The sequence below is a fragment of the Podarcis erhardii genome, assembly GCF_964252035.2.
Source record: "Podarcis erhardii genome assembly, chromosome: 2".
NCBI classification, from domain to species: Eukaryota; Metazoa; Chordata; class Lepidosauria; order Squamata; family Lacertidae; genus Podarcis; species Podarcis erhardii.
This window is the reverse complement of record NC_138498.1, coordinates 34,503,100-34,530,620: the sequence shown is the minus strand read 5'-3', so window position 1 is coordinate 34,530,620 and position 27,521 is coordinate 34,503,100. Positions and strand designations below refer to the sequence as shown.

The following is a 27,521-nucleotide window of genomic DNA, read 5'->3' as shown; positions in this document are numbered from 1 at the left end:
AATTCAGCTCACCCAATAGTGGTAAGGAGGCAGAAATACCCTCACCACCATCTCAAAAGTCTGCAACTGGCCTCTATATTGTGCTTGGTCAGATTCACAAATCTTTTTTCCAATTGTGCTCAAGATACCTAGCAACCCATTTCAGATCATCCAGCTACTAAATAAATCATGCTCCTATGAAGCCTGGGAGGAAGATGCCAAGGAGCAAGCCTGGCAGTAGTCCCTGTTAACCTCCTATTCTACAACCAAAGTTGTTTTGATGAGGTTTGACTTTTGCAATGCTAAAGTTTCATCAGCTTTTCACTACTATTAACAAACATAATTCCTCTAAGGAGCAAAAGACAATCCTAATCCATGAGAGATAACAACATCAAGTGTGAGGAAACGTAAAAGAGCAAAGTCCTTTTGACTTGGCCACAGACAGAAAACTCAGAAATGGGATAGAAGGAAGAGAGAACTCTCTTTCCTACCATCTTAAATGGACAGGTATCCAGTAATTTCTGGTAGCCGTGAGACAGATGCTAGGCCTCACTGGATAAAATTCACACTGTACCCAGATTGCTACTCTACACGTGGCAGGAAGCAAGTTCTGCTCCCTGTCCATCCAAGCATCACCTGTCTTGCCTCTGATGCTATTGTACATAACGTTCAAACAGGGTGTTCACATTTAATGCGCCACATGTGTGGGCTCAGAATGTGCAATAAATGTCCAATGTCTGACCACAGAACTCGAGCAAATGCACCCCATATTAGAACACCTATGTATGGATGTAAGGTGGCAATGGAGGCAAGGGCTGATGTGCCAAATAGGCAGGGAGGAAAGTGCATTCTTACTCTTCAGCACATGTGGGGGAATGAACTAGGTAAGAATACTGTCTGATCTGCCTTATGTAAAACACTCCCTCAAGGCCAAGGCACAACTTTCTTATTGAAATCACAATGGCTGGGTGACAAATGGACTGTATTACTTAGATACAAGTGACACCTTTGGGATTTACAAGTTCCCAGTAGATTGTTAATGGAAACTGACATGCAGAAAACTCTTACCTCATGAACCCCAAGAACATTATTAGGATGAGGCTGACAAGCCAACCAGCAGTGGCAAAGGCCTTTGGCATAGTCAGAGCTCCAGTCCCAACTATGAGATTGAACATGTAAACCAGGCCAACCTGCAATTAAAGAAAGCATAAATGTTAAAATCATGTGACTTTTAGTTGTTAAAAAAGACTCTTTGGCTAGCGATCCCAAAATGGCCAGAAAGCAGCAGCCTTCATAGACAATCCAAACCAACATGGCTACTATAATGGTGCAGTTTTATAGAAAATATTATCGTCTCAGTAGAGAAATGCTTTTTAGCTCATACTTACACAGTTAGGTAGTGTTTAATGTTTGGCCTTAGAAATATTAACAATTGTTGTTTTTTTAAAAAAAGAAAAAACACCTATGCAAACCCTCTGCAAACCACAACTTTCCAATAGCCCAATAGTTTATTTCTTGTTTTCCCAACCTAAGCCTTCATGATGAGGGAGATTACAGATATAATCTCCTTCTCCACATAGCAAGAGTTAAGCAGAAAGACCAGACATGCTGGTGAAAGGACATAGCCTCAAAACATCATGTGAGTTGTATCAGTGACTGTCCCTACCCTATGACACGAAGCCCTTTACTCAAGTTATGAAGTTCTCTCACTTGCCATGTTTCTAACTCCAAAGGAAAGATTCTCTGAAACTAAAGGTGTTGCAAAGAGGCTGAGGTTTTTTTATAGGGGGAAGGGTGGTACAGTTACTCAACTTCACCCATGAGGAGCCAATATAGGATGTGAGGTATTAAAGGAGCATTCCACAGCTTGCCAACTATTAGCCAAACAGGAGTCTGACAAGTAATTTTCCTCCCAAGTATATTTAGCAGTGAAGCAGATGGAAATTTTCCCTTATTGGGACACCAGAGGAATCTTGTTAACGAATGGGAATATCTGCATGACAAGCTTGTTGACAGTAAAATCAACCCTTAAGAAGAGCTATTCTGAATTAGTTCCTGCCTCAGTTCTTACATTTAAATGGCAGGCTAAGACCAGGCATTATTCTTGTTTATTGAAGAACATTACATTAATAGTAACAGCAAAAGAAATTTGCTCTTTTGTTTAGTAAAAACCTACTTGCCTTCCCACAGTACGAAGTGCTAAAATGGAACTACCTCAAGGGGCTCAGATTCCACAATTTCTATTTTTAATCTGCTTTATCCTGTAGGTTCAACACTGGCTCTATCTGCAGCAAAAACAAGAGTCATTACTATTTGTGGGGCAGTGCCCTCATAACTAAAACAGTTCTGTATTAAAACGTAGCATGAAGAACTCATGTATGAATAGATTTGGTAAGTCAGAACCACAATGGGTAATTAAGGTGGCAGCTCAGTGACAGATGACAATATCTGAATGTAAAAGACTCCAGATTCAAACCCTAGCATCTCCAAGTAGAGCTGGGAAAGATTTCTTCTTGAAACCCTGGAGAGCAACTACTAGCCAATTCAGAAAACACCGAAGCAGATGAACTAATGGCCACACTCAGTATACAGCTGCTTCCTATGAGCCCTGGGCACTAGCAGGAAAATAATTTAAACTTATTAAAATCATGTGTCATCTAAGATACAGTATCCATTAGACTTGAAGTGCAAGAAAGTAGTGCAGGGAGGATGAGAGAAAGAGCACCACTGATGGCTACCTTCCCCTTATTAAAATTACTGGAATGTCCATTATCAGAAGACAACCATCTACCTGGAATTCATGTCCACTGTCAAACACACAATTTTTAAACCAAAAGTAACCATAAATAAAATTACCTTAAGAACAGGGAATGTATACAGTTTATAAACCAAATGCTCATGGCAGAAGTTCTGAACTACAAATGCATCCTTCAGAGACCTTTTATGCATAGCCATTCACTTCTCTTTGAGAGAACAAGGTCCTCCTGTACTTACTGGCATCTGAACAGCAAATGCATCTTTTGACTGCTTTCCCAGAGGATGAAACAGTAGATGTCAGTTTGCAAAGCGGTTTTTTTAACTCGTTGGGCAGAACTGTCATTCCCTGCATACACCACCTCCTGGCTCTAGGCCTTAATTGGTTCTGCACACGAAGCCTTTGAGGACAGAAACCTTGGAGGTTTTCTTTGACTCTGATTAAAAAGAACAGTATAGGGAGGGAAGATTTATTTCAGATACTGGTAGAATCATATTTTGGGCCCTCCAAAAATGAGGCAAGTACCATTTTTATGCTCAACAGCCTGAAGATTTCTGCAATGCTATAATTTTCAATCTGTAAGGTACTTGGTAATTTAACATCTTGGGAGTCTATTTTTCCCCTTGAAGATTCAGATCAATCTTCCATGGACTAAATGTACCAGCAAGCATCACTATCCGATTAATGTCTTCTCAAAAATCACTTGCAATCAGAAAACCACCACTCATAAGGATAGCTTTGACAGAGAGCTGTGATGGTTATATATTAGGAAGGAGGACAGAGTCCACTGGTATGCCATAAAAGGGCATCATAGGATGCAGCTTCAGCAACTCTCAACTCTTGTGTATGTATGTGCACTGCTTTCAAAGCCTCTTTGTTCATCTCAATTTTTATATTAAGAAAATACTTTCCTGATGTTTTAACCACTTGTTGCTGCAAGATGGCAGCAACAAGAATTCCAACTATGGAAACAGAACAGAGCCTATTGGGGCAAGCACAGCCCACCAGCTATTTAAGAAAGCTACACAAATTTTAAAAACCTTTGTCCCCTGTGTCGCAGAATGCCTCTGCACTGACTGATGTAAACATGCACCCCGGAATCTTTTGCACATTCTTTGTGCACATGTCTTTTTATTGTTACATGAAGCGGTCTAGACTGTAAGAGAATGTGTCACTGCCCTAAAGACTTCACAACCAGAAAAGTATAATCATGTATTTAGTATGCTTGCACACTGCTCTTCCCTGAAGAGCCTTTTACATATGGCTTCCAGATAGCCTTCCATTCAGTGAAATTACAGGACAACACCTGTTCAGCTTCACAGAAGAACAGCTTGGTGTAACTTTGAACAACTACATCACTAAATGGCACAAGTCTGAAAACTGCTTTGAAGGTGTCAAGTTGTAACCAATGCTGTCCTTCTTTACTTGGAAGGTTCTTTGTTCCCATACAGGCATCTGCAGACAAAAAAGGGAGGTGATTTTTGCAAATTTCCCCTTTCTTCACCATACTGTGTCAGAAGATCCTCCAATTCCCTAGAAAAGATGGGGAGGGGGGCCCTCCCCCTCTTCTTCCCCCAACCTTATACTGTATACAACACTAATGTCTCATGTCAAATGTAACTAATCTGTAGAAAGGACTTTAGAACTTGAAAAAAGAAACAATGTGCGTACTTTTATAAACCAAGTAATTCTTTAATAAAAATATTTTTTAAAAAAATAGATGGGGAGGGTATGAAGGTGATAGCAGCTCAAAAGCGGAACTAATGAAAATCACCTCCAACTGTTCATGGAATCCTCTGCTGGATCAAAGAGACTTCCATGACTGGAAGGACAGCATGGGATAAAATTAGCCACATCTAATTTCTGGCTAGTCTATCCACTACCCAAATTACTTAGTTCCTCTTGCCACTGATATTTGGGATTCTTTTCCCTCTTGTTAGTATTATATCTATCATAATCTAACATATGTTGAAGCAACCTTATTCGCTGATGCAGCTTTAGTGCAATTACACACTTTGAATATTCACTAGAGACTCAATAGAGGGTATTTGGCAAGGTTTGCTAAGCATCAAAGCATGTTTAAAAACGCAAGTCTGATAAGCTTTTAGAGCATGTGTGGGTGAAAAGAGCAAGCAAGTCCTTGTATTAGAAAAGTTTCCTGAGTTTTTTCCAAATGTATTGTAACACAAGTATAAAATCCCTATCACAATTTAAAATCAAAACAAGAACATGGGGGGGGGGGGAACCATGAAGAAACAGGAGCAGGAAATACAGAGCATAACTGTGCTGCTTGTCTCCAGCAAGAGACTGTAGTAATGCTAAATACTCACGTAAGGTGAGTACAGCTCTCCTGTATCAGTAATGCCTCCAGCCATGTTGAAGCCGATGAGAGATGTCAGTTCCTTTTGATCCAACCACTGTTAACCTGAAAGAAATTTTATCAGCTATTTACAGGAGTCAACAAAGCAAGCGGTAACTGCAGTTCATCACTGTGCATTAATGCAAGTCTAGTAGTACTGCTGCCTACCTTCTCTGGAAAGAAAAGTAAACAGATTTCCCCAAATCAGCTAGTTTGAATTTGAAATCAGAATTCTTCACTTGCATTGCAAATTGCATAATTATCACTAAAGTCCATAATCCTTTTAGAGAATCTAGTGAAATACCAGCCACATCAAAAACAAGGATCAAAACTAAGGTTCTCCTGTCACTCTAAAAGTATAAAATCTAGCCAGATGATATAGTAACACACTTTAAGGAATTTCATTTAGAATGAATGGATTATAATCACTAAGGGGTAAATAGATTTAAGATCTCTTATTTAAATTAAGTCACTTACTTTACAATTTACACATCTCCTGAACAAGCATTCATGACAATTGGTTGCTAACGATTAAATATAATTGTTAGATGTTTTACTTGAAGGCTACAGTTACAATCATATGCATAGTTATTTGAAAGTGCAACTGAACCAAGTGGGACTTAGTTGAAAGAAAGCCTGCTAAGTCTGGTGCCTTCCATAAATTTTGTACTGGGAGTTATGGCCTAAATATTTGGACAGCACTAGGTTGGTGAAAGCTGTGTTACAGGGGTTCAAAACTTTCTGGCAGCCTTATCCTCCATGAATTTGTTTAACCTTTTTTAAAGCCACCCAAGTTGGGGGCCATCAGTGCCTTCTGTGGGAGTGAATTCTATACTTTAACTATGTGCTGTGTAGAGAGTAACTTTCTTTTCTCTGTCCTGAATCCTCCAATATTCAGCTTCAGTAGATGTCCACAAATTCTAGTGTTAGAAGTATATAAAATTATGTATGACATGGAGAACTCCTATCATGTTGCCTCTTACCTTTGCTCTAAACTAAAAAGCCCTGAATGCTTCAACCTTTCCTCATACGAGAGGTGCTCCATCCCCTTCATCATTTTGGTTGCCCTTTTCTGAACCTTTTCCACCTCCACAATATTATTTAAGTGGTGAGGCAACCCAAACTGTACATGCTATTCCAAATGCAGCTGCAACAGAACTTGAAAGCTTACTTTTTGTGCCATTTTTATTGGCCCTAATAAAATCTCCACCCAAACAGAATTATAGTATGCTACTGGAGCAAGGCTTAAATAGGCAGGAAAACCTCACAGTCTACACAGACCTTTTACAACAATGAGGAAAACACCATCCATAACATGCTACCCCACGTGATGAGTTTCTTCATGCAAGTGTGCGTGCTGAAAAATTTCTAAATGTTTACATGGGGGGGACCGACCCATACTGTACTGTATGAGTTGGCACTAAGATTCTTATCTAACACATTAGCAATTCCACTGAACCAAAAAGAGAACGAGAGAGTCAGAAAAAGTTACAGGCAAAGTGTAAGTACCATGGAAGGCACTGCATGTGCCTGAATACAAAAAGCAAGGATTTCCAAGGCCCTGCTTTCTTACACCATATCATTTACTCACAAGTCCCCTTCTTTGGCTGAGACTGGGCTCTTTGTTGAAGAAACCACTCTGTCCTGAATTTCCTAGCTCCTACTCCTTTTGCATCTTAGTGCATGGCATAGGAAAGTTTTACCTGGACTTTATATGGCTACTCACATTGGATGTATGCAATTACTGCCGTGAACAGAAAATACTATAAAGAGGGCCTCTTATCAGAAGACACTCAGAATGTACTCCTAACCCTTTCAATCTCTGCTGCTGGAGGAAGAGGAGGATAAGGTAGAGGGGACCCTCCACCAGCTCCTGCCAGCCACCGCTGCTATACCCTGAGAAATAGAAAGCTACCAACAGTGATTCTACCACTATAAGCCATTAGAGAGCTCTGAAATAAGGCATTTTGAGGCAGGGCCTGGCAGCTTGGAATCTTCTGGTTCCAAAGCCCTGCAGGTTTCAATTCTTGGGCACTCTGCTGAGCCTGCCTGGAGCTTTTATAGCCCCCCCCCCCAGCCACCCACCACTTTTGATTCTAGTCACTATAAGCAGTAAAGCTTGGGATGAAGTGGTTGAGCTGCTGTTCTGTTGCTCCCTGCAATTGGTTAGGATTGCTCCATCAGTTATTTGAAGCACAAGACTACAAGGAGCAGACAAAGCAAATGTTAAGGAATGATATTTGGAGTCAGTGTCATGCCAGAAAGCCTGATTCAAATATAATGACAAAGTAAAATCCGCACATGTAACTGTCCACTTAGATAGTTGGGGGTGGGTGGGGGTGGAATACCACTTGTATTTTTGCTCACTGGCCTAAAGGCCATAGGTGAGCAGAACCTCTATGAAGGCATGTGAATGGGTGGGGAAGGGGGATTGGTTTCCATACTAACAAAAGAGGAAGTAAGAATGTTTCCTTCACAATCAGCAAAGAAATGTAGCAAGTAAGCATAGTGGAGATGAATCACTCCAACCTTTCTTCACCATTCTGCATATTATTAGTCTGCTAATAGGAGGGGCTGCCCCTCCTCCACAGCCAGCCTGGAAAAGCACCTCACTAGCCTCTTAGTAGGTTAATAAGAACATCTGCAGGTTAGTAATTTTTGTGGCCTTATTTACAAGGCTGTGTTTCATCCTAAAAAAAGACTGGAAACTACCAGCTTCTGCTTTACTTCAGAGGCTTCTTACTCCACCAGTACACTATGCAGCTGCCCCTCCCCCCATAAAGTAAAAAATAAAAATACTCAAAGTAGAAATTGTAGGGAGATTTTGACAGATTTTTTTCCTGAGCACTTGGGGTCAAAAGAAAGCAATTTAAAGCAACGGTTGTTGGGACATTTCATTCCAAATCTGCTAGACAGAGCCAGCCAGCCAGAGGATGACAGGTGGGTGTCCTGCCACCCACCCCCACAACATAAATCCTGGCTACGCCCATGGAGAGAGATGCACCCACAGGCAATTGCATGGACATTTCCCTCTCCCCATATATGCGTCTGTGAATTCACACACGCACACGTGTACTGGGTCTCCGAGCAGATACAGACAGCCGCGTGACCACCGCCTGCACCTGATAGGCAGCAGATCTTCCTCGCTGTTTGGGAAGATGCTCACGCCGAGCGGAGGAGGCACTTCTGTAGTCCTCTGCGCGGTCTCCTTCAGGGGGGAACAGCCCAGAGGCAGGCAGAACAGTCACACACAGCCTGCGCCTATTTAAAAGCCTCCTCCGGAGAGCCACGGGAGAAGAAGCGTCGTCGGGAATGCCACGTCTTCCCCGCCAACCCTTTCCCCGGCCCGCCTCAGGCCGCCAGCCCGCTTCCCCTTCTGTCGCCATACAGAACTTCGCCCCGCCGCCGCCACCGGAGCCCGCTCTGCCACCCACTCAAAAAAAAACCCCTCCTCACAACAAGCCTCTTTACCCGCCACGCCGGCGCTCCTCGCTCGGCTCCACGGCAACGTCCGGCCCAGCAACTCCCAACCGTCGTTTTCCCTCATTACCGGCGCGAGCAAGGGGAACCCGCCGACGGCGCACGCGCGCAAGCGGAGTCGCTGAGGGAGAGTAGGCGGGGCAGTGGGGAGGGAGGGAAACAGAGCTTCTACGCCAAGCAAAAAGCCGCCAACAGCCGAGCTTTCCGCGCGCGTGACCACGACTTCTCGAATCGCTTTCTACGCCGATTGGTCCCTTCTCTTGAAGGCACGTGACCACGGGGGCGGGGTGTGTGGCTGTATGCGTCGGTCGGTGGTTGGGAAAGACGCTGGTCGGATTGAGACTCGGCGGCTGCCGTAGCGCGACCGGGAAGGAGAGTTTGGCCACTGCGCGTGCGTGCGTGCGGCTTGTGTTGGGATGGTAGAGGAGCGAGGTAAATAGGCGCTCGCGTGGCTTTGGGTGGGTTTAAGGTGGAGCTTGTCTTTCTTTCTCTGGTTCAGGTGTAGATTGCGGCCAAATGCTGCCTGTCTGGAGATTAGGAGTAGTATGTGGGGGAAGATCTCTTGCGAAAGTGGCTCCCTGATTGAAGCCTCTTCAGTGTTGCCTCTGGAGAAGTTACATGCAAAGTCTAATTCCTTTTTTTTTGTAACTCGCTTTGAGGTTTGTTTGTTTTCTTCAAGTGGTGTATAAATGTTATGGAATAAATTCCATGCAGTGCGCAAGCAAAATTGTGGAATTTATTTCCAGGGAATGCTGTCGGTGTGGTTGCACCCGGACACTCAACCACCTCCTGTTTTAACTTCTGAATCCTGGGTGTCAATTATGAACTGCTGTAATTATCCTGTGTTTCAATCACAGTGTAGCAAATGCTTTATAGCTGCATGACTAAGTAGTCCGGACCTCCTTTGCAGTTGCTTCATAATTCTTGTACTACCACTGTAGTTTTTTTCTTTGTTATTAAACATTGTACCATTTCTAGTGGGGGTGGGGCAAAGAGAAATATTAAATAAGTAGGGTTTTCTTGCAGTTCATCAGCTTCAAGATACTCTCGGCAATTGTTTTGGTCAAATTACAGATTATATCTCTCACAAATGAACCATGGTAAACGACATTTTATGTACACAAATATATTGCAGCTGCCCTTTAAATTGTGTATCTTAAACTTTATTGTATATAATTGGACCAATTGTATATTAAAATTGATATGTATGATTTCTCTGTATAGCATTGTTATATTTTGCTCTCATTTGTTGTTGTTCATTCTTATTTCAAATCTGAACCAATAACATTTATTTTGAAAAAGTGTATCACTAACATAATCTTGTTTGTTGCAGGCTTGGAGCTATGAGAATTAACCAGAATACTGTACTGCAGGGAAAGAGGGTGACCCTGGTGCCATATACCTCTGCTCATGTACCCAAGTATGAAACAGATACTTTGCCAAATCTCCAGTTGGGGGGGGGGGGACATTGACTTTAGAGGTCTGGAATGTTAAGTCATCTTTACATATTTCTTTGCAAAAGATTTTTTTATATATGTGTGTTTGTAATTGTGTTTGTTAATTTGCATTCCAAGTGGAACAAACAGATAAACTGCTTGAGCCATAAGCACTGAAGTTACCTGTAACTGCTCTGATCTGCAAGTATTAATGGATCAGTTTATTGATATTAATTGGGCATATATGCAAAAGTTGTGGGGGATTTTAACTTTTCTTTTTTAAAAAATTCAAATTTTCACATATGTTCATAGGAATATTTTTGATAACACCTCCTACATTTTGAGATAACAAAACTGCAGGTATGTCCAGGTCTGAAATATGCACAGGTGGGCAAAATCAATCATCTGTGCTTGGGGGCGGCGGGGGGGGGGATGATGGTAATGGTAACCTCTTGTCTAGACTACCAAGAACTTATCACTGCTGTCTGGTGCATGTTTACTGAGATGTACATTCCACTGAGTGTGGTGGAGCTTACTCCTAAACTAGTATGCATTAAGATTACAGCCTTAATTTTTAACTCTGCAGGCATTTGGAAACCTCATTTGTAAGCAGTAAGAACAATAAATTTGGGAATTATTAGAAATGGACATATTTACTGCTTACTGGTAATATATCTGTCATTACTACATGAGAGATATGTGTATATGGAAGGCAGGGCCTGGGGCACCCTCTCAGTAAAGATCAGGAATAGAGGTTGTATTTTGTCATAAATACATTATCTCCAGGTGCAGCTCCCATCCCCCATTCAATAGCAGCCTAAATACAAGTGGAATGAGAGTTAAACCTTGGTGAACCCAGCCATTAAGAATAATGTCTTCTGTCTGTGCGGTGCCTATTTCATGTTGTGAAGAAATAAAATAGAATGTTGGTATTAGTTTGCCTGGACCAGTCATTTCATGCCTCAAATGGATTCATGGTGGAGATCTTGTTTACCATTCCAACAGAACATAGTAGGCAATGTTCTGAAGAGGAATATATTCCCTCTCTGGATTTTCTCACCAGGTACCATGAGTGGATGAAGTCTGAAGAGCTGCAGCGTCTGACTGCATCAGAGCCATTAAGCCTTGAGCAGGAATATGAGATGCAGCGCAGTTGGCGGGAAGATGCAGACAGTGAGATTTTTGAATATTTGTCAGGATTTGAAGATGGGGGTAGGGAGCACATATGTTTCCTAGTTTATTTAAAGGTCCATTCATATAAAAGTGATTCTTCCATGTTAAAACTTCAGCTGCTGATCAGTTCAACATGGTAATAACTAATACTGATAATTTGGACTGTGTAGAAATAGATGGCAACTTTATTCTGAGCAAAATTAAATCTTGGAAGGTACTCCGGGCCAAAACCGCAGAATACACAAGTACCCAAGAATCACATGGGTAAAGATAAAGGGACCCCTGACCATTAGGTCCAGTTGTGACCGACTCTGGGGTTGCGGCGCTCATCTCACTTTATTGGCCGAGGGAGCCAGCGTACAGCCAGCGTCATGCGGCCAGCATGACTAAGCTGCTTCTGGCGAACCAGAGCAGCAACGGAAACGCCGTTTACCTTCCTGCCGGAGTGGTACCTATTTATCTACTTGCACTTTGACATGCTTTCGAACTGCTAGGTTGGCAGGAGCAGGGACCGAGCAATGGGAGCTCACCCCGTCGCGGGGATTCGAACCGCTGACCTTCTGATCGGCAAGCTCTAGGCTCTGTGGTTTAACCCACAGTGCCACCTGCGTCCCTATGAAGAATCACATACCAGCTACCTAAACATGGTATCTATAGTTATCCACACTTAGATAACTTTCCATGCAATGTCCTCTGGATGCTGTGGAAGTTCTGCTCTTTAGCCCAATACCTGTGGTTAGGTACACAAGAACTGAACTATAACACCCTTCTTACTTATGGCTACCACATAAAAATTCAGATGGGCCTTTTTTTATTTCCTGCGAAGGGGAGCGGAATAGGCCCACCAAACACTTGCCCATTTGGTTTGACCCAAATTGACATTAGGTGAGATTAAATTCTTCCCAGAGTTCTGTATTTTCCTAAGGGCTTGAGGGACAGGAAAAGAGTTGCATTGGCTTTTGCACCCAGCCTGAAGCAAGAGAGCTCTCATTCCAAGTCAAGGAGGAAGCTTTTTACAACGTGCTGGTTGCCATTAATTACTGCATTAGTTGACCCTGGTTTCATTTAAAATGGTTTTAAATGTTCTCCATTGGGCCTGCTTCTTTTTTAAAAAATTCCCCAGAATGCACATTCATAGTGCTTGACACAGATAAGTGGTCTAAGCAGACAACCACGGAGGAAGACTGCATGGTGGGCGATGTGAACTTGTTCCTCACAGACAGTGAAGATCCAACACTCGGAGAGATCGAAATCATGATTGCAGGTAACCTAACACTTCTGGGCCCATCAATATTTCAGCCTTTAGCAAGTTACTTCAAAAGATTGTCTCTTCAGCAGAAGTGACCAAAGCCAACAAAAAATAAAATAGGTTATAAACAAACATCCTGTGCACAAATGTCTGGCACAACTATTGCAACCTGACCTAGCGTCATTCCTTGGTAAGTCAGTGCAAGCTGCCAGGGTTGTATTTTGTCAGTCCTGAATTTTTCAGAAATGAAGCCTAAATCTTAGTAATTGTGCAAGAAAGGAGCCTCTTCTTCTTTTTTCTGCACCTATCCCTGTATCCCTTTAGCCTGATTGATCTTTCTGTAAAAAAATAATGTTGCATATCTTGTACCTTCTGGTCTTAAAAAAGTGCCTAGAATTAGGAAGATTTTAGGGTGCGTGAGAGATACCCATTCCAAATTCTAGACCCTCCTGTTGGCCAAAGGTTCCCCACCCTTCTTCTAGATGAACCTGGAAACAGATAGACTTCTTAATTCTCCCCTGCTCCTCTCTTTCAGAGGCCAGCTATCGTGGCAGAGGATTTGGCAAGGAAGCCACTCTGATCATGATGTCCTATGGTAAGAGTGTCTGGCGTAAAGTTGGAAAGTGTTGGAGGTGCTGCATATGCATGGAGGAATAACTTCCATGTACATCAATAGCAGTAGAAGATTTCCATTCCAAGACTTTGAAATTCTGCCATAGAGTTTTAAGATACCTTGCTAATGAGTTTACTTTTCTGCTTATACAGTGGTGCCTCGCAAGACGAAATTAATTCGTTCCGCAAGTTTTTTCTTCTTGCGAGTTTTTCGTCTTGCGAAGCACGGTTTCCCATAGGAATGCATTGAAAATCAATTAATGCGTTCCTATGGAGACTGCTTGCCAGGCTGGCGGTGCGGAGAAGGGCTTTTCTCCCCACCGCAAGCCTTCAGGACAGGTACGGGAACAGAGGGGAAGACGCGCAGCGCTTCTCCTCTGTTCCCGGGGCTTGCGGTGGGAGGAGGGTTTTTCCTCCCCGCGCCAACATTCAGAACAGCATTCTGAAAGTTGGCGGTGGGAAGGAAAACCCTCCTCCCACCGCAAGTCTTCAGGACAGCCATCCGAAGGCTGGCCCGGGGAGAAGGTCTCTCCGCCCCACCGCCAGCCTTCGGAGGAGCCATCCCAAGGCTGGCGGCGGGAGGAGGGCTCTCCGCCCCACCGCCAGCCTTCGGAGCAGCCATCCCAAGGCTGGCGGCGGGAGGAGGGCTCTCCGCCCCACCGCCAGCCTTCGGAGCAGCCTTCCCAAGGCTGCCGGTGGGGCGGAGAGACCTCCTCCCGCCGCCAGCCTTCGGAGCAGCCTTCCGAAGGCTGCCGGTGGGGCGGAGAGACCTCCTCCCGCCGCCAGCCTTCGGAGGAGGTCCGAGGACAGTGGGGAAGACGCGCTGCGCTTCTCCGCTGTCCCGGAGATTTCCCTATGGGCTTTCGTCTTGTGAAGAAAGCCCATAGGGAAATTCGTTTTGCGGAGCACCTCCAAAACAGAAAACCCTTTCGTCTAGCGGGTTTTCCATCTTGCGAGGCGTTCGTCTTGTGGGGCACCACTGTACTTGGAACACAGAGCCTTCAATCGCCTATAATAGTAGAAACATAGGAAGCTGCCTTATACCGAGTAAGCTCATCACTTCGTCTCACTTAGTATTATCAACACTTGCTAACAGTGGCTCTCAAGGGTTTCAGACATTTCCAACCTTACCTGGAGATGCCAGGGAGAGAAAATGGGACATACTGCATGCAGAACATGTGATCAACTTTCCCAAATGAAATTGACAAGAGTAGAGACAGTAGCTTATTTCTAATCTTCTATCCTGTAGGAATGACTCGCCTGGGACTAAACACCTTTGAAGCTAAAATTGGATTGGAAAATGAAGCCAGTATTGGCATGTTCAAAAAGATTCATTTCAAGGAGGTGCGCTAATAAGTATTCCTCATGTAGCAGAACCATCTTTAGTTGACTCTGTATTTGTGGCAGACCCTAAAGTTAACTTGGATTATTATCTTGTGCACTCTCTAGGTGGGAGTAAATGTCGTCTTCCACGAAGTAACACTCAGACTGAATGTGGATGAGCAAGAAAGGCAGTGGCTGCTTGAGCAAACCAGCCACGTGGATGAACAATTTTACAATGTAACGAAGCTACAGAATCGAGTTTGTGACAGCTAATGAGGCTTAGCTCTCTTTATACAGACTCCAGAAGCATGGGATCTCTGCCTCCAAACTGCATCATGGCCTGGATCTATGGTGTTAGGGACCAACCGCTGGAGTAGAAAACGCTGCAGGCTCTGTACTGGGTCAGCAGTCGACTTGCTGTTGCCCATCATACTTTTGTAATGTCTACTGCAACTAGAACAAACTATCATCTTAGGGAAATGGTTGCTATTGGTGAAAATGGCAAAGTGTGCTGTATATAGAGCGAACTGAATGTGTTTGGGCTGCAGTGCTACTAAGGGACAGGAAAGTTAAGCTTGTCTCCTCTGTTACAAACTGACAGTGTCATCATTGCCTTACTAGGGTCCTTGATTAGGGCCTGTTTCTACCAAAAACAAACTACAACCTACTCTTATTCCAAGGGAGAGTTAATCGGCAGCAGTCCTAAAACCAGGTGGTTAATGTTTGGTTGAACTGAAGTACTAAATGGGCTTCTCTCAAAGCATTGCAGGCTCCCATACAGCCTCTCAGTTATTCAATGAGACAGCTCTTTTCTCACTGGCACACACCAGGAAGTTTGTATGTTTCTCTTTACTAAGATGAAATGTGAAAACATAAAAAGTGTATACTCTTTTCTCTCACTGCCAGTATCTTTTCTGGGCTCAGGTCTTGCTGTGTGTGTGCCCCCCCCCCCATTTGCAGAAGTATAACAGATGTAAACCTACGATGAAGGGTTCATTACCGGTGATGCCATTATCTCCTGTATGTGAAACTACTTACAGGAACTTGATGAAAAATGCTGATTGCATTGTGCTATTACAAATGCTCCATCTGCACAAGCATATCCGCTTCCTCTATGCTGTTCTGGAAGTCCTTGCCCCCAAACCCTAAGCCAATGTCAAGGAGAGAAGGGGGAGAGGCCCTTTGTGCAAGGCTTCTGCTGGCTCCTGCCCTCAGAGGCTAATGAAGGACTTGGTAGTAAGCATAGTATGTTGGACGTATGTACTGTTTTAATACAGACATGACAAGTTCTCAAAGGCTGTGATTACAGATGTATTTTTGCAGCAACTTCAAGAATGTAATGCTTAATGTAGCTAGCTAGAAGTTCTGCTCCCTTAGACTGTCCCATAGAATACTGACACACACACATCCTCTAACCAGACAAGCAAGAGGCATTAAAGAATGCATTTCAGTCAGGCAGAAATATACAGGAGTGCAGCAGGGCCAGGGAGGGTGGGGAGTTGGTAAGGAAGATGTGGCTTGGAGAGAGTTTGAAAAGCCTGATAAAGAGGCCTGGAGGCTGCATTTGGGCCCTTGTCCTGAGGTTGCCCATGCCTGTCCTAAAGCCTTCCTTGCAGGTATTTCATTCCAAACAGTAGTACAAAAATACAGTAGGATTGCACAAAGCTACTGTGCTAGATTGTAAATAATGTACAGTGGTACCTCGGGTTAAGTACTTAATTCGTTCCGGAGGTCTGTTCTTAACCTGAAACTGTTCTTAACCTGAAGCACCACTTTAGCTAATGGGGCCTCCTGCTGCCACCGCGCCGCCACTGCACGATTTCTGTTCTCATCCTGAAGCAAAGTTCTTAACCCGAGGTAATATTTCTGGGTTAGCGGAGTCTGTAACCTGAAGCGTATGTAACCCGAGGTACCACTGTAATACACTACAAAGTACTTTACATGCACCATTATAATTCTAATTTTCCTGTGCAGAAAACTTAAGGCGTTCTAGGCAGAGTTCACCCAATCTGTAGTACCCTGAAAGATAGCAAAGGTAAGGAGGTTAATCAGGACCCTACTTCTCCAGTGAGTTGCATTATGTGAGTGAAGCACGAGGAGGGAAAACAAACGGGTACCGGCTCTTTTGCTCAGTTAAACCCACACAGAGGTTGTCTACATGTCACCTGTTCCTTCGGTCTGCCAGGCTCTCCTCTTTAAAGGGATCTGTCTCTGAAGCACGTCGCAACACGGATATCCCTGCCCTTCCTCACTCCTGGGTCTCTTTTTGAACAAATGGCCCTGCCAGGGAAGAGTGCTTCGGAAGATGTGGCCTGAAGCTGGAGGGTTGCCCACCAGAACCTTGTATCGAGTTGAGCTTTGCTGAGATACAGCATCCTCCGGGTGCTGCTTGCCCCCTTCAGTGGCACTGCAGCTGGAAATCCTGACATGGTGAGCTCTGAGCCTGGCTAAGGCAGACTCTGAGAAGGTGCTGTAAGTTCTTGGCAGCCCTAAGCTGGTACTTGAGGCGAGTGTTGCTACCTTTTCCATGGGATGGCTTTTCTGCCCCTTCTTCTTCTTCTTGCAAATTCTCCTCTGAGTCTCCTCTAAGCTGGTCTCAAGATGGCACACATCCTCCATCAGCTTTAAGACCCTGTCAAAGCCGTCCAGGAGATTGTTGACTGCGGATGGCAGGTGCTCCAGGTAAAAGTCTACATTGCAAGGATCAGGGGTGGGGCTCTCAGGAAGCACCAGCTCTTCAGAGCTGAAGGAAGAAATGGTTGCAGTAGCACAGTGAAAGTTGGTGCCCGGAGAAGGAAGGCGAGAAGGTTTGGAGTTTCCAGAAGAGTGGGAAAGCAGGGAGTCCATCCCTTCAAATTTCACCTTGTGGCGAAACTGAAAGGCAAAGAGGTCAAAATCTGTTGCAAACTCTTTTTCCTGTTGTCTGGGAAAACTAATTCAGCCATCATGGGGACAAGCTAGGTTGCCATTCTTTATATAGATTGTGGTGTGAGGTATAAAGGTCTCTCAAAACTGATTCTGAAATCAAGCTTACAGAGTTATCATACTCAAGTCTATTTAGAGGAGAACAGCTCATACAAAAGAGACATTCAGATGGTCATCATATTTATGTAAACAGCTGTTTACAGCTGGAAAGCTGCTATGCATTAATAGTTCAACCCTGTGAAGCTGCCTTCATGTGGCTTGTATTGCAAGTTACCACCACATCGTAAGTGGTGATAGGGCAAGCATAGAATAGCACCACAGAGCAGCCACATTCTCACTTTCCATCTCTTCCCCTTGAGACAGGACTGTGCGGAAGAGTGCTGTATTCCCCATTCCCTTTTCCTTCCTTTCTTTTCTCCCCACCCACCACCTCTATTGCTTTGGGTGTTTTATCTCGCTTACCTCTTTGGTTTTGCTGAGTCCTAGCCACAGCTTCAACCTTTTCACCAAAAACTCAATCATCTCGTAATCCTGAGGCTCAATAGCTGGATGGTAGATCTCAGAATGGACAGTACGGTAACTGTTAAGGACAGAGGCACAAAGGAAGCTCTGCACCATCCAGAGCACGCCAGCTCCATAGCTTAGGATGTATGTTGTCCCCAGGATAGGGGAAACCTGTATCAAAGACTGGAGGAAAGTGATCTTCCCACAGAGAGTGGAAAGCAGAGCTGAAAAGGCACAAGGGAGTGTCCTGAACTCTTCCACAGTTGAAGAGAAGGCCTGAACAATGAAGAAGAAAAGAAAAAGGTTGTGGAGATTATATATATATATATATATATACACACACACACACACACACACACACACACACACACACATATACATATGCATACACACACACACACACACACACATATATATATATATACACATACACACACACACACACACACACACACATATATATATATATATATATATATATATATGGTAGGATCAGTGTTTCCCCTCCTCCCCCTATTTTGGGGTGGGCAGGAGAAACCTTAGAATAGCATGCATCATTTCCCCATGCACTGACTTCTCATTCTCATTCTCCCTCATTCTTTTTATAACCTACTAAACAGCCACACTTGGCACAGATGAAAAGGAAGAAGAGGAAGATGAGTTTGATAGCCACTAGCTCCCTCAAGGCATGCTGGAGGGTTTTCCCAAACACAGACCATCTCCGGACAAAGCGCAGCTGTTGCACCATCTAGAAAGAAAAAGAAGAAGCTAGTTCAGAGACTTGCCTCTTTGAAGGGAAGAAGCCGTTGAGAACACTTTCTCTGTTCCCTTATCACAGGAAGAGAGCCAAGGAATATTATCGCAAGGCTACATCAAGATAACAAACAGCAGCCATCATCACAACCATAAGCATTGGTCAAGGGAAGCAGCTCTAATGCTTGGTGTCATAGTCCAATAAATGAGAACCTCAAAGGGAAGATTCTCAAAACTAGAGAAGCCATTTTAGCTAATAAGGCCTGGTTGTTGGTTTGGAATATAAACGTTGAGTGTCACATCAGTGATAGGAGTGAAAATATTGTGGGTACAGCCACCTGAGTTTCTTGTGTATGTGAAGGACCTAAGGAAGTTGGCTGCTTCAATTTAAGGACATAAAGGCTTCTTTGGGGCAAACAGCAATACTGTTTGTTGGAAATTCCCACCCACGAAAATTCTCAGCTCCCCGACTGTCTTTCCTGCTGACTTCACAGCCGAAGCTTTGGGCAGCCTTTATTTATCTGCTCTGTGTGTTCCTTCATTGTTCATTAAGGAAACAAGAGGCAGCAACAAAGCTCTAATTCGAATACATCCAAGCTTGGATGGAGCAGATGGGTCTCCCTGTGCAGATTCATTAGGCAGCACATGGAAAGGAATGGCACCAAGATTATCCCTCGGTAGCAGCTTCAATGACAATTATAAGGTCATTACAGCATCATTTAAGAGGCACGTTAACAAGAACCTATGCATCATTGTGATTGTTAATAGATCTGGCTCGGTGCTTTCCAAAACAGACATTTTGCTATACACGAAGGGGACCATTTTAATAAATCTTCTCTTTTATAAGAGACGGAAGATGTATTCCGAAATTGTTAACCAAGTGGTTGTGGCCAAGAGGAGAGAAGGACGTGTCATGGTGAAGGGAAAATACATGGTCATGCTTGCTCAGGTGTCGAAATTCAAACAAAGGCTGCAATCAGTGGCACTGTTTGTGGGTGGCCTCTGGGGCCCAATTCTCAGCTCTCTGCAGTGAGCTTTATATCTCCTTTTTCCTTTTTCTGTTTTGTTTATTTATTAATTAACAATATTTTTACTTTGCTTGCAGGGAGGCTAACCATGCCTATAAATTGTTATGTGCTAATTTGTGTTGATCTGTATCTGAAATCTTTTAAGTACCTCACAATGTTCCTGGCTACCATCCTGGAAATAGTTATTTCCGGGATTGTCCTGCTGACTTAAAAAGGGACAACATTAGGCTCTACATTACAGGACTGCAGCCAGAGTTGCCAACCAGTCTGTCTGGTTTGGGGGAGAAAATTAACCATTTCGTCTATCTATATAAAGCCAACTCCCAACTTTCTGAAATATACTCTGAGTTGAGAGTGGATTGCATGCTCTTTATTCAGCTCATAGTGGTGAGGAGGAATGAATGTCCCCTCAAAGTATCTGCTTTATATACATTATTTACACAATGGGCTGTACATGATTGACTAATTCCGGAATTCTCCTGTAGGCCAATCAGGTTGTGGATTCATTTCCATCTGGAGCCGGATTGGGTGGCTCCTGCAGACCAATCATACTGCTGCATTGTTCTAGGACCAATCAGACTGCTGCATTTTGGATCCTATTGTTCTAAGACCAATCAGACTGCTGCATTTTGGATCCTATTCACTCAGTACATAACACTTTCCATTTCGCAGTATGAGGAAACAGAACCCAAAGTGGAGCTATGTAGTGAACGAGCAGATTCAATTCTCAGTAAGCAGGGACAGCTTAATCCCCATATTGAAACCAGTTTGTGGGGGGGGGGTTCCCTCCCACATATTTAGAAATAAAAAAATTGGTTGTATTTAGTTTTACAGTAGGAGGTCTGATAGAACAGTGTGTTGTTGCCTTAGATTGCTATTAACAGTTTGTGTATATGCACACTGTCTCTAAACTCTGGGAGAAATAAAGAGGACAGTCACATCATAAAGATCATCTTCTTCACCAGCTTCACCAAATTCTGGTTCATTTCCAGGCTATGTTCAAAGTGCTGGCCATTAACCTTTGACTTTTGGTTAATGGGAACACATAACTGGGTCCCTCTATTGTCACATCTCGGCCATGGAACAGCCTGCTCTAGAATATCTATTGGCTTCCTCCCAAAGAACATTTCATTCCAAACTAAACTAACTTTGGCTGCCTGGCTGTTTTATGGTGCTTTCTGCCTGACTTCCACTTTAAAAATATTTTATTGATATTATCATTATCATTTATTAAAGATAGTAATAATATAAGATACATAAAACAAGCATAAAATATACAGGCAACCCCCATTTGTGTGGGGATTGCAGTGGTGTAGCGTGGGGGGTGCAGGGGGGGCCGGCCGCACCGGGCGCAACATCTGGGGGTTAGGGTTAGGGGGCGCAAATCCACGGGTTAGGGGGTGCAAATCCACGGGTTAGGGGGCGCAAATTACTTGCCTTGCCCCACGCTACGCCACTGGGGGAGTGTGGTCCAGGTCATCGTGTGCAATGGAGGAATGCACATAAGCCAATCCCAGCTTCTGTTTGGATCCCAGAATGTGCTGTTATTGGCCTGGCCCTCTGGTGCGAGTTCAGAGTGCCAGACCAAAAGATGTTCGCTCTGGTGCAAGCCAGCTCTGGCATGACCCTGCTGACAAGCACCAGAGCACTGGATCGGAAGGAGCACCGCCCCTCCTGACATCCCAATTTGGGGCACAAAAATGTTGGAAGGTATGCATTCATGTGTGTGCCGGATGGAGATGGCCTTGGGAAGATTTCTGTTCCCCCTCTGCTCTTCCTCACCTTCAGCATGGTGATCGTCAGCAGCAGGGCGCAGAGGATGGCTTCTATGCGAGCCAGCACTGCCACTTCGTAAAAGCTGGTGAAAGCCTGACGGTGCTTCTGGGAATGCAGCAAGCGTGCCTTTGCTAAATGGTTGTTGGTGAAGTGCAAGGCAGCAACAGTGATGGAAATCAGGGCCAGGAGCAGCCGGAAGCGACTGTGGCTCTGCCATGGGCATGGCGGCTTTTCTGGAGGTGTGAAGGACAGCTTTGGTAGGACAAAAGCTCCACTGAAGAGAAGCAGGCATATCTGCAGCAGAGAAGGAAAAACCACAGGTTTTGTTGGTAAATTGTTGGATTCCTTGCCTCCAGATAAGGCGGAAGTTGGTGTCATGGCCCAAAGTGACTGGATCCAGTATAGTAATACAGTGGTACCTCGGGTTACATATGCTTCAAGTTACATACACTTCAGGTTACAGACTCCGCTAACCCAGAAATATTACCTTGGGTTAAGAACTTTGCTTCAGGGTGAGAACAGAAATCGCACGGGGGCAGCAGGAGGCCCCATTAGCTAAAGTGGTGCTTCAGGTTAAGAACAGTTTCAGGTTAAGATCAGACCTCCAGAACGAATTAAGTTCTTAACCCGAGGTACTTTGAATCCTAACAAGGTTAGTGCCAGGCTATCTGAGATATCACCTCCTCCCATATGAGCCCACCCATAAGATTTTTATCTTCTTCTGAGATCCTTTTTTATGCCTAAAGTGACTGAGGAATCCCATTTTTTGCCATCTTAAAGAGAAGGTTGGTGTCTGTCAGGTATGATTTGTAGGACACCTATAGAATATATTAGGTATTTGTTTAGAACAGTTTCCCAAACCTGGAGCTCCAGCTGTTTTTGGACTACAGTTCCCACCACCCCTGACCACTGGTCCTGCTGGCTAGGGATGATGGGAGTTGTAGTCCAAAAACAGCTGGGGACCCAAGTTTGGGAAACACTAGTTTGGAAGGTATTGAAGGCCCGGTTCTATGAGTATGTGTGACATAGTAGTCAATGTGATATACTAGGATTGGGGAGATTTAAGTTCAAATCATTGCTCAGCTGTAAAGCTCACTAGGTGATCTCTCTCAACCTAACCGACCTCACATGGTCTTTGTGGGAGGAGGAAACCTTGTTGACTGACCTGACCTCCTTGAAGGAAGGAGATATTATAAATGTAATAAATATATTAAAATAAATAAATAGTGACCCCAAGCCTACAGGAGAGGAAGATGTGATGTGTATGTACTTTTGCCACGCCACACTGTGTACTGAGTTCCCTTGTGCCAAGAAGTAGCCCCAGAGTGCGCTTATCAATGCAGGATACCTACCATCATGACAAGGCGAAGGTCCACATTGTGACCTGACTTTAACATTGGGAAGGGGAATATGGACACTGAAGCAATTGCCGGCCTGTCCGACGAAAACTCAAACAGGAGCATCACAGTCACATACAGATTGACATCAGCATTGTACTGAGTGAACTCGACAAGTAGAGCTTTAGTCCTGTCATGAAAAGGATGCAGAGGAGAGAGATCTGTGAATATCAAGCTGAGGAACAAGCTATAGAGAAATGGTTTTTTCGCTAACAGGTAAAGATTGGATTTTGGAATATGGCGATATAAAATTGGTTAGATTCCCCTCCCCTGAAGGGTTTTGACAGACAGGGTCCAGAAACTGAGAGGGAGAAGTGCTTTTTCCCTGACCGCCACCATCCCAAAGGGAAGATGACAGTATAAACATTAACATCAGGCATGCCACATATCACACTACTTTACACTTAGGACACAACCACATGACACATTTGATCCAGTTTCAGACCTGGTTAAGTGTCACGGCTTTCAATTGAGTCCTGAGAACAAGCTAACAACCTCCTTCCCTTGCAAAGCAAGAGCAAAAGCCCCACAGGGAACTGATTTTGTTTCTACTGGAAGACTTGAGTTTCAAACAAAAACAAAAGTCTTGGGCAGCTTACCTTTTGTGAACCCAGTTGCTTGCTTGTAGGTCATGCAATATCCTCTGAGCTTCTGCAGAGGTGTTCCCAAGCTCCTTTGCGCAGCCATCATTCGCATGGTAAAATCCTGCATGACCCCAGATCCAAAACCTGCCGAAAGAGCCACATTGAAGGAACATGAATTTGAGAGTGTCAGAATGCCTTGGGGGCAATGTAAACCTTCTCTTTTCTCCTGTAGCCTTTTCTAATTCCCTTTGGAACATCCTCTACCACATCCTTGCACTTGGAACAAACAGTCAATCCAAGCTAAAGTATAGTCAAACTTTAAAGCAATGATCTGACCACATGACAAAGTTAGTGTAATGGTGTGTGTTTTTTTAAACATACCTTTGCAAGCAAAGCTTTGGTCATAACTAATGATTAATTATTTAAAGCAACAAATTATCTGAAGCAACAACGGACAACTTAAAAGATTGCAAAAACACACAGTTACATATCAAAATGTTACATTAATACAAAGTTGCAAATACATAAAAATCAATATCAAGTCATTTTCCTTCTGACACACCCTCCCTCTCAGCCTCCAGATTCTCAGTCCAACAAACTCTCAGCTCACCCACAAAAGTCTCACAGTGAGAAGAATTCCTGGAAACAGTGGACATTACCCTAGTCTCTCACTCTAGACTTGCTTTTCATGGGCAGGCCCAAGATGCATAGTACATCCTCAGGCTGTGTCCCATTCAGATGCCCTCTCCACACCCAGGTCCAGGTCCTGCAGGTTTTGTTGTTTCCCTGGGGATCCAAAGGATGGGAAATGGGCCCCCCTCCACCCGCAGTTCTTTCTTCACCCTCTGTCTCTCCTCCTCCTCAGCCTTCTTAGATGATAACTGCCCAATCCACAGAGACATCCACGTGTGGCATTGCCATTCACACAACTGGTTCAACCTGTGGCAGCCTGTCTGGGCGTCAGCACAGATAGACTGAAAGCTGCCACATGCTGATAGGGGTTGTGAGAATGGGTCTTCAGAAGAGAAATAAGAAGGAACTACAAGGGAGAAACCCAGAGGTAAGCATCCCCACATCAATTCATACCTAATAGAAGTGTGCTCAGTTGTGCCAGGGGGCATGCATGCGTTTTTATTTGTATCCCTAGGAGCTTCTGATCTGGACCCAGACAGGTGGCACAGAGGACAGGGGCGGCTGGCAGTACTGAAGTGGTATATCTGAGATGCAATTCCAGGCCGGGGAAGTCCTAGGAGGCACAGAAAAATGTACAGGCAAAGCTTTTTTATTATTTTAAAGAATCTCAGATGCCACTTGCTAGATATTATGCCTTTCAACATGTACAAGTGATTTTCTACAAGCTCACACTCTCCAACTTAGTAGCCCAACCTATATTCACCCTATTTCTCCTTTAAACCCCTGGCATACGTTTGGGGGTAACCTTATTGCAGTCCCACAAAAGTCCCTCCCACTAGTTCAGGTTTAATGTACAGTACATGTCACCTTGGGGCTTGGGGCTTCTCTCAGATCCGGGTTACATTTCCTCCCCCCCCCCCCGCATCCCAGCTCACTTTCATATTTTTAGGGCTTCGCCTGAATGTTCCCAATTTCCTCTTTTCATTGTTTGTCAAATGTGTCCATAAAACCAAGCCTGACTACATTAGCTCTACTGAAGTCTCAACCCTGACATTTTTTAAAAACCCAACTTTGTTATTTTGTTCGTTCATTTGTTTTCTTCTTTTGGCCAGACACAATCTCTTACTGCCTGTTTGTCACTTTACCACCCAAGAGAAAAAGATGATTGTAGAAGAATTCACACCTAGATCCATCATTTGGCTTGCGGTGGAGCTTTGTAGCTGCAGCTGAGGCACTCCTACTATTGTCAGCTTTGCGTTGCCATAAAGGTATTTCAGTAGCACTGTGTCAATCCATTCCAATGTGTCGGAGTAGCTACAAAATAAGAAAAAGGAGAGAAAAAGGACCAGTGCAGTTCTTCAACCAAGTGGCCTGTTTTTAAAGCAAATCACAGTAAAGAATCCCTTTGCAATCCTAGAATTCTCTGACAATGAAATCCATCCCTTTGTAAATCAAGAAAATTTTTAATAAAAATACATTTTTAAAAAATCCATCCCTGCTACAAAAATGCGGGTGAGACGAAATAAACTGATTGCAACTGAACACATACTGGAAAGTTGTTCTATAGGAAATAAAATTTCTTGCCACCCCTGTATGATGATTTCACCCATCAATGGACTAAGGAATCCATCTGTGGGTGCAGCCAGCCAGTTCCAGTTTGCCTTTACAAGGAGGTATTCGCCACAAGACCCAGAGGAACACTGAGAACAACCTGTGGACTCCCCTTGGCCTTCAACCATCAGGGATTTGAGGCTGCTCTGGTCTCTGAAAGTCTTAACATGAACAAGGCTCAGGGTGAAATAACTAGGGCAGGAGTCACTTAATGAACATTGTCCATGGAAGCCATGTGCAAAGGAATTTCCCCCATGCCCCACAAAACTGGCCCAGGAGGGTGTCAGAAGAACCTCCAGAACAACACACAGCTGGAGGAGTGAGCAGTGATCATTCTGAAATACTTGCATGGACGATGTGTGTCATTAAATTTCCAGATGGATAATGAATGCTCATTTTTGGGTGCCACACAATGATTTTACTGCAACAGCCTACTACAGCAACGTTCCAGTCAAGAATTCAGTGACCCTTCCTTGCTGGAGAGCCTTCAAGCACTTGCTGGGTAGAAATCTCTCAGGGATCCTCTGTCTTCCCAAACGGAGCAAGGTTTGGACTAGCCAGCCTGACAAGGCCACCTCAGCTCTTATGACTACAAGAAGATGGAAATGCTGCATTGTTTTTCTATTTTATCTCAGCTTGCAGGATGCATTTGCAGCAGGGTTTTTTTTTTGGGGGGGGGATTAGTAGCACTTTTACAATTTGAAGAACTTTTAAAAAATGTAAGGTGCTTTGTGTTAGAATGCCTTCAAGCACTTTGGGGAAAAAACGGCACACACTACAGTACAACAACTGCTCTAGTGTGAATATACTGTATGTAGCATCTGGCAACAATGACTGACACAGACAGAAATCTGGCAAGATGGACAAGCAGTTGGGCCATGTCTGATTGTATTTGCAGCTTTGTTCGAAGACAACTTACTTGTTCTTTGACACATTTGACTATTTGGTCATGTGGTGTCTTCCTGAAATATACTTTTTATTATATTTCTCTAGAGATGGTGAGCTGCCTCCTCTGTCCATGTCCCCCCCCCCTCTCTCTGGAGAGCTCACCTGCGCACAGAAGTGAAGTTCAGTCCTTTGTCGTTTGTCACAGAGATGGCCTGTTTGACAGCAGCATGCAGGAGGTGGACGTTGTTGTCATGGAAGCATCTCTGGTAATTGATAGTCAGCACAACCAGAAAGAATAGCATATGAGTGAGGCAGTTCTGGAGAGGAGGAGGTGGGAGAAGAAAGCAACAAAAGTGATGGAGCATGAACAGGGATGTCAAGTACTGCCAATAAGAGAGTGATCAAAAACCAGACTGCAAAGAGGTGAAAACCCCAGTAATTGCTAATGTGCATTTATTATTTAATTTAAACACAGAAAGATGTAGTGTTTTCCAACTACCTAACACTACCATTGAGTGACAACAACAAAAGGATTTAGGTTGCATTACTATTTATTTTTATTATTATTATTATTTATTTATTTAAAACACTTTTATGCTACCCTTAAATTCGATTTCCGTGTCGTTTAAAGTACAAAACAATATTGGTCAGATCAGTTCAAATCCAGCCAGGCAGAAATTATCCATAGAATGGAATATCCTATCCTATAAAACCAGTCCAGAACAGCAGCAGGATAACTAACTTCACTGAAGCCCTGGTCCAGCCATATGAACTTGTCCCTGCGCAAGACAAGTCGCTAATGTTTAGGTCAAAGCCACAATCTTATTGGGCAAACGTTTTTCAGAGAGTTGAAGGTGCTACACATCAAAGCAGCCTTTGCCATCCTGGTGCCCTCCAGATGTTTACGGCTACAAACTCCCATCAGCCCTAACCAGCATCCCTATGTAATGCCAGGGCTAGTGGGAGTTGTAGTTCAAAACACCTGGAGGGCTCCAGGCTAGCAAAGGCCAAGTTCCATCCAGGATTGCTCTTGAGGTGGACAGTTATTTCTTTTGC

The 27,521-nt window shown here is 43.9% G+C and overlaps 3 protein-coding genes across 7 annotated transcripts in view; 1 reads left to right on the top strand and 2 right to left on the bottom strand.

Annotated features, from left to right (window-relative positions):
- Nucleotides 1-8,715, bottom strand: part of TMEM104 (transmembrane protein 104) — a 74,231-nt gene extending 65,516 nt beyond the window's left edge. The window contains exons 1-3 of one of the 2 annotated variants that reach the window (XM_081850811.1): nucleotides 8,550-8,715; nucleotides 5,065-5,159; nucleotides 1,048-1,169 (exon numbers count right to left, since the gene is read on the bottom strand). In XM_081850811.1, the coding sequence (XP_081706937.1) occupies nucleotides 1,048-1,169; nucleotides 5,065-5,109 (167 nt within the window). In that variant the 5' untranslated portion in view covers nucleotides 5,110-5,159; nucleotides 8,550-8,715. The remainder of the gene's footprint in view (nucleotides 1-1,047; nucleotides 1,170-5,064; nucleotides 5,160-8,549) is intronic. The other variant, XM_081850810.1, reaches the window with a different exon arrangement.
- A 160-nt stretch (nucleotides 8,716-8,875) lies between these two features.
- Nucleotides 8,876-15,265, top strand: NAT9 (N-acetyltransferase 9). Of its 3 annotated transcripts, none has more exons than XM_081850932.1 (7): nucleotides 8,876-9,005; nucleotides 9,907-9,993; nucleotides 11,073-11,182; nucleotides 12,306-12,446; nucleotides 12,967-13,026; nucleotides 14,293-14,387; nucleotides 14,493-15,265. In XM_081850932.1, exons 2-7 carry the CDS (start codon nucleotides 9,917-9,919, stop codon nucleotides 14,637-14,639), a joined length of 630 nt encoding a protein of 209 aa, XP_081707058.1. In that variant the 5' UTR covers nucleotides 8,876-9,005; nucleotides 9,907-9,916; the 3' UTR covers nucleotides 14,640-15,265. The 3 variants fall into 3 exon arrangements, with proteins under 3 accessions (XP_081707058.1, XP_081707060.1, XP_081707059.1); XM_081850934.1 differs by having other exon boundaries at nucleotides 8,978-9,031; XM_081850933.1 differs by lacking the exon at nucleotides 8,876-9,005 and adding an exon at nucleotides 9,042-9,232.
- Nucleotides 15,266-15,612: 347 nt separating this feature from the next.
- The window catches only part of LOC309335550 (polycystin-1-like), a 68,957-nt gene continuing 57,048 nt past the window's right edge, over nucleotides 15,613-27,521 (bottom strand). For both annotated transcript variants that reach the window (XM_081850617.1, XM_081850618.1), the window contains exons 39-47: nucleotides 26,628-26,782; nucleotides 25,150-25,280; nucleotides 24,420-24,579; nucleotides 23,349-23,477; nucleotides 22,705-22,879; nucleotides 21,359-21,646; nucleotides 18,409-18,543; nucleotides 17,754-18,071; nucleotides 15,613-17,240 (exon numbers count right to left, since the gene is read on the bottom strand). In XM_081850617.1, the coding sequence (XP_081706743.1) occupies nucleotides 16,521-17,240; nucleotides 17,754-18,071; nucleotides 18,409-18,543; nucleotides 21,359-21,646; nucleotides 22,705-22,879; nucleotides 23,349-23,477; nucleotides 24,420-24,579; nucleotides 25,150-25,280; nucleotides 26,628-26,782 (2,211 nt within the window). In that variant the 3' untranslated portion in view covers nucleotides 15,613-16,520. The remainder of the gene's footprint in view (nucleotides 17,241-17,753; nucleotides 18,072-18,408; nucleotides 18,544-21,358; nucleotides 21,647-22,704; nucleotides 22,880-23,348; nucleotides 23,478-24,419; nucleotides 24,580-25,149; nucleotides 25,281-26,627; nucleotides 26,783-27,521) is intronic.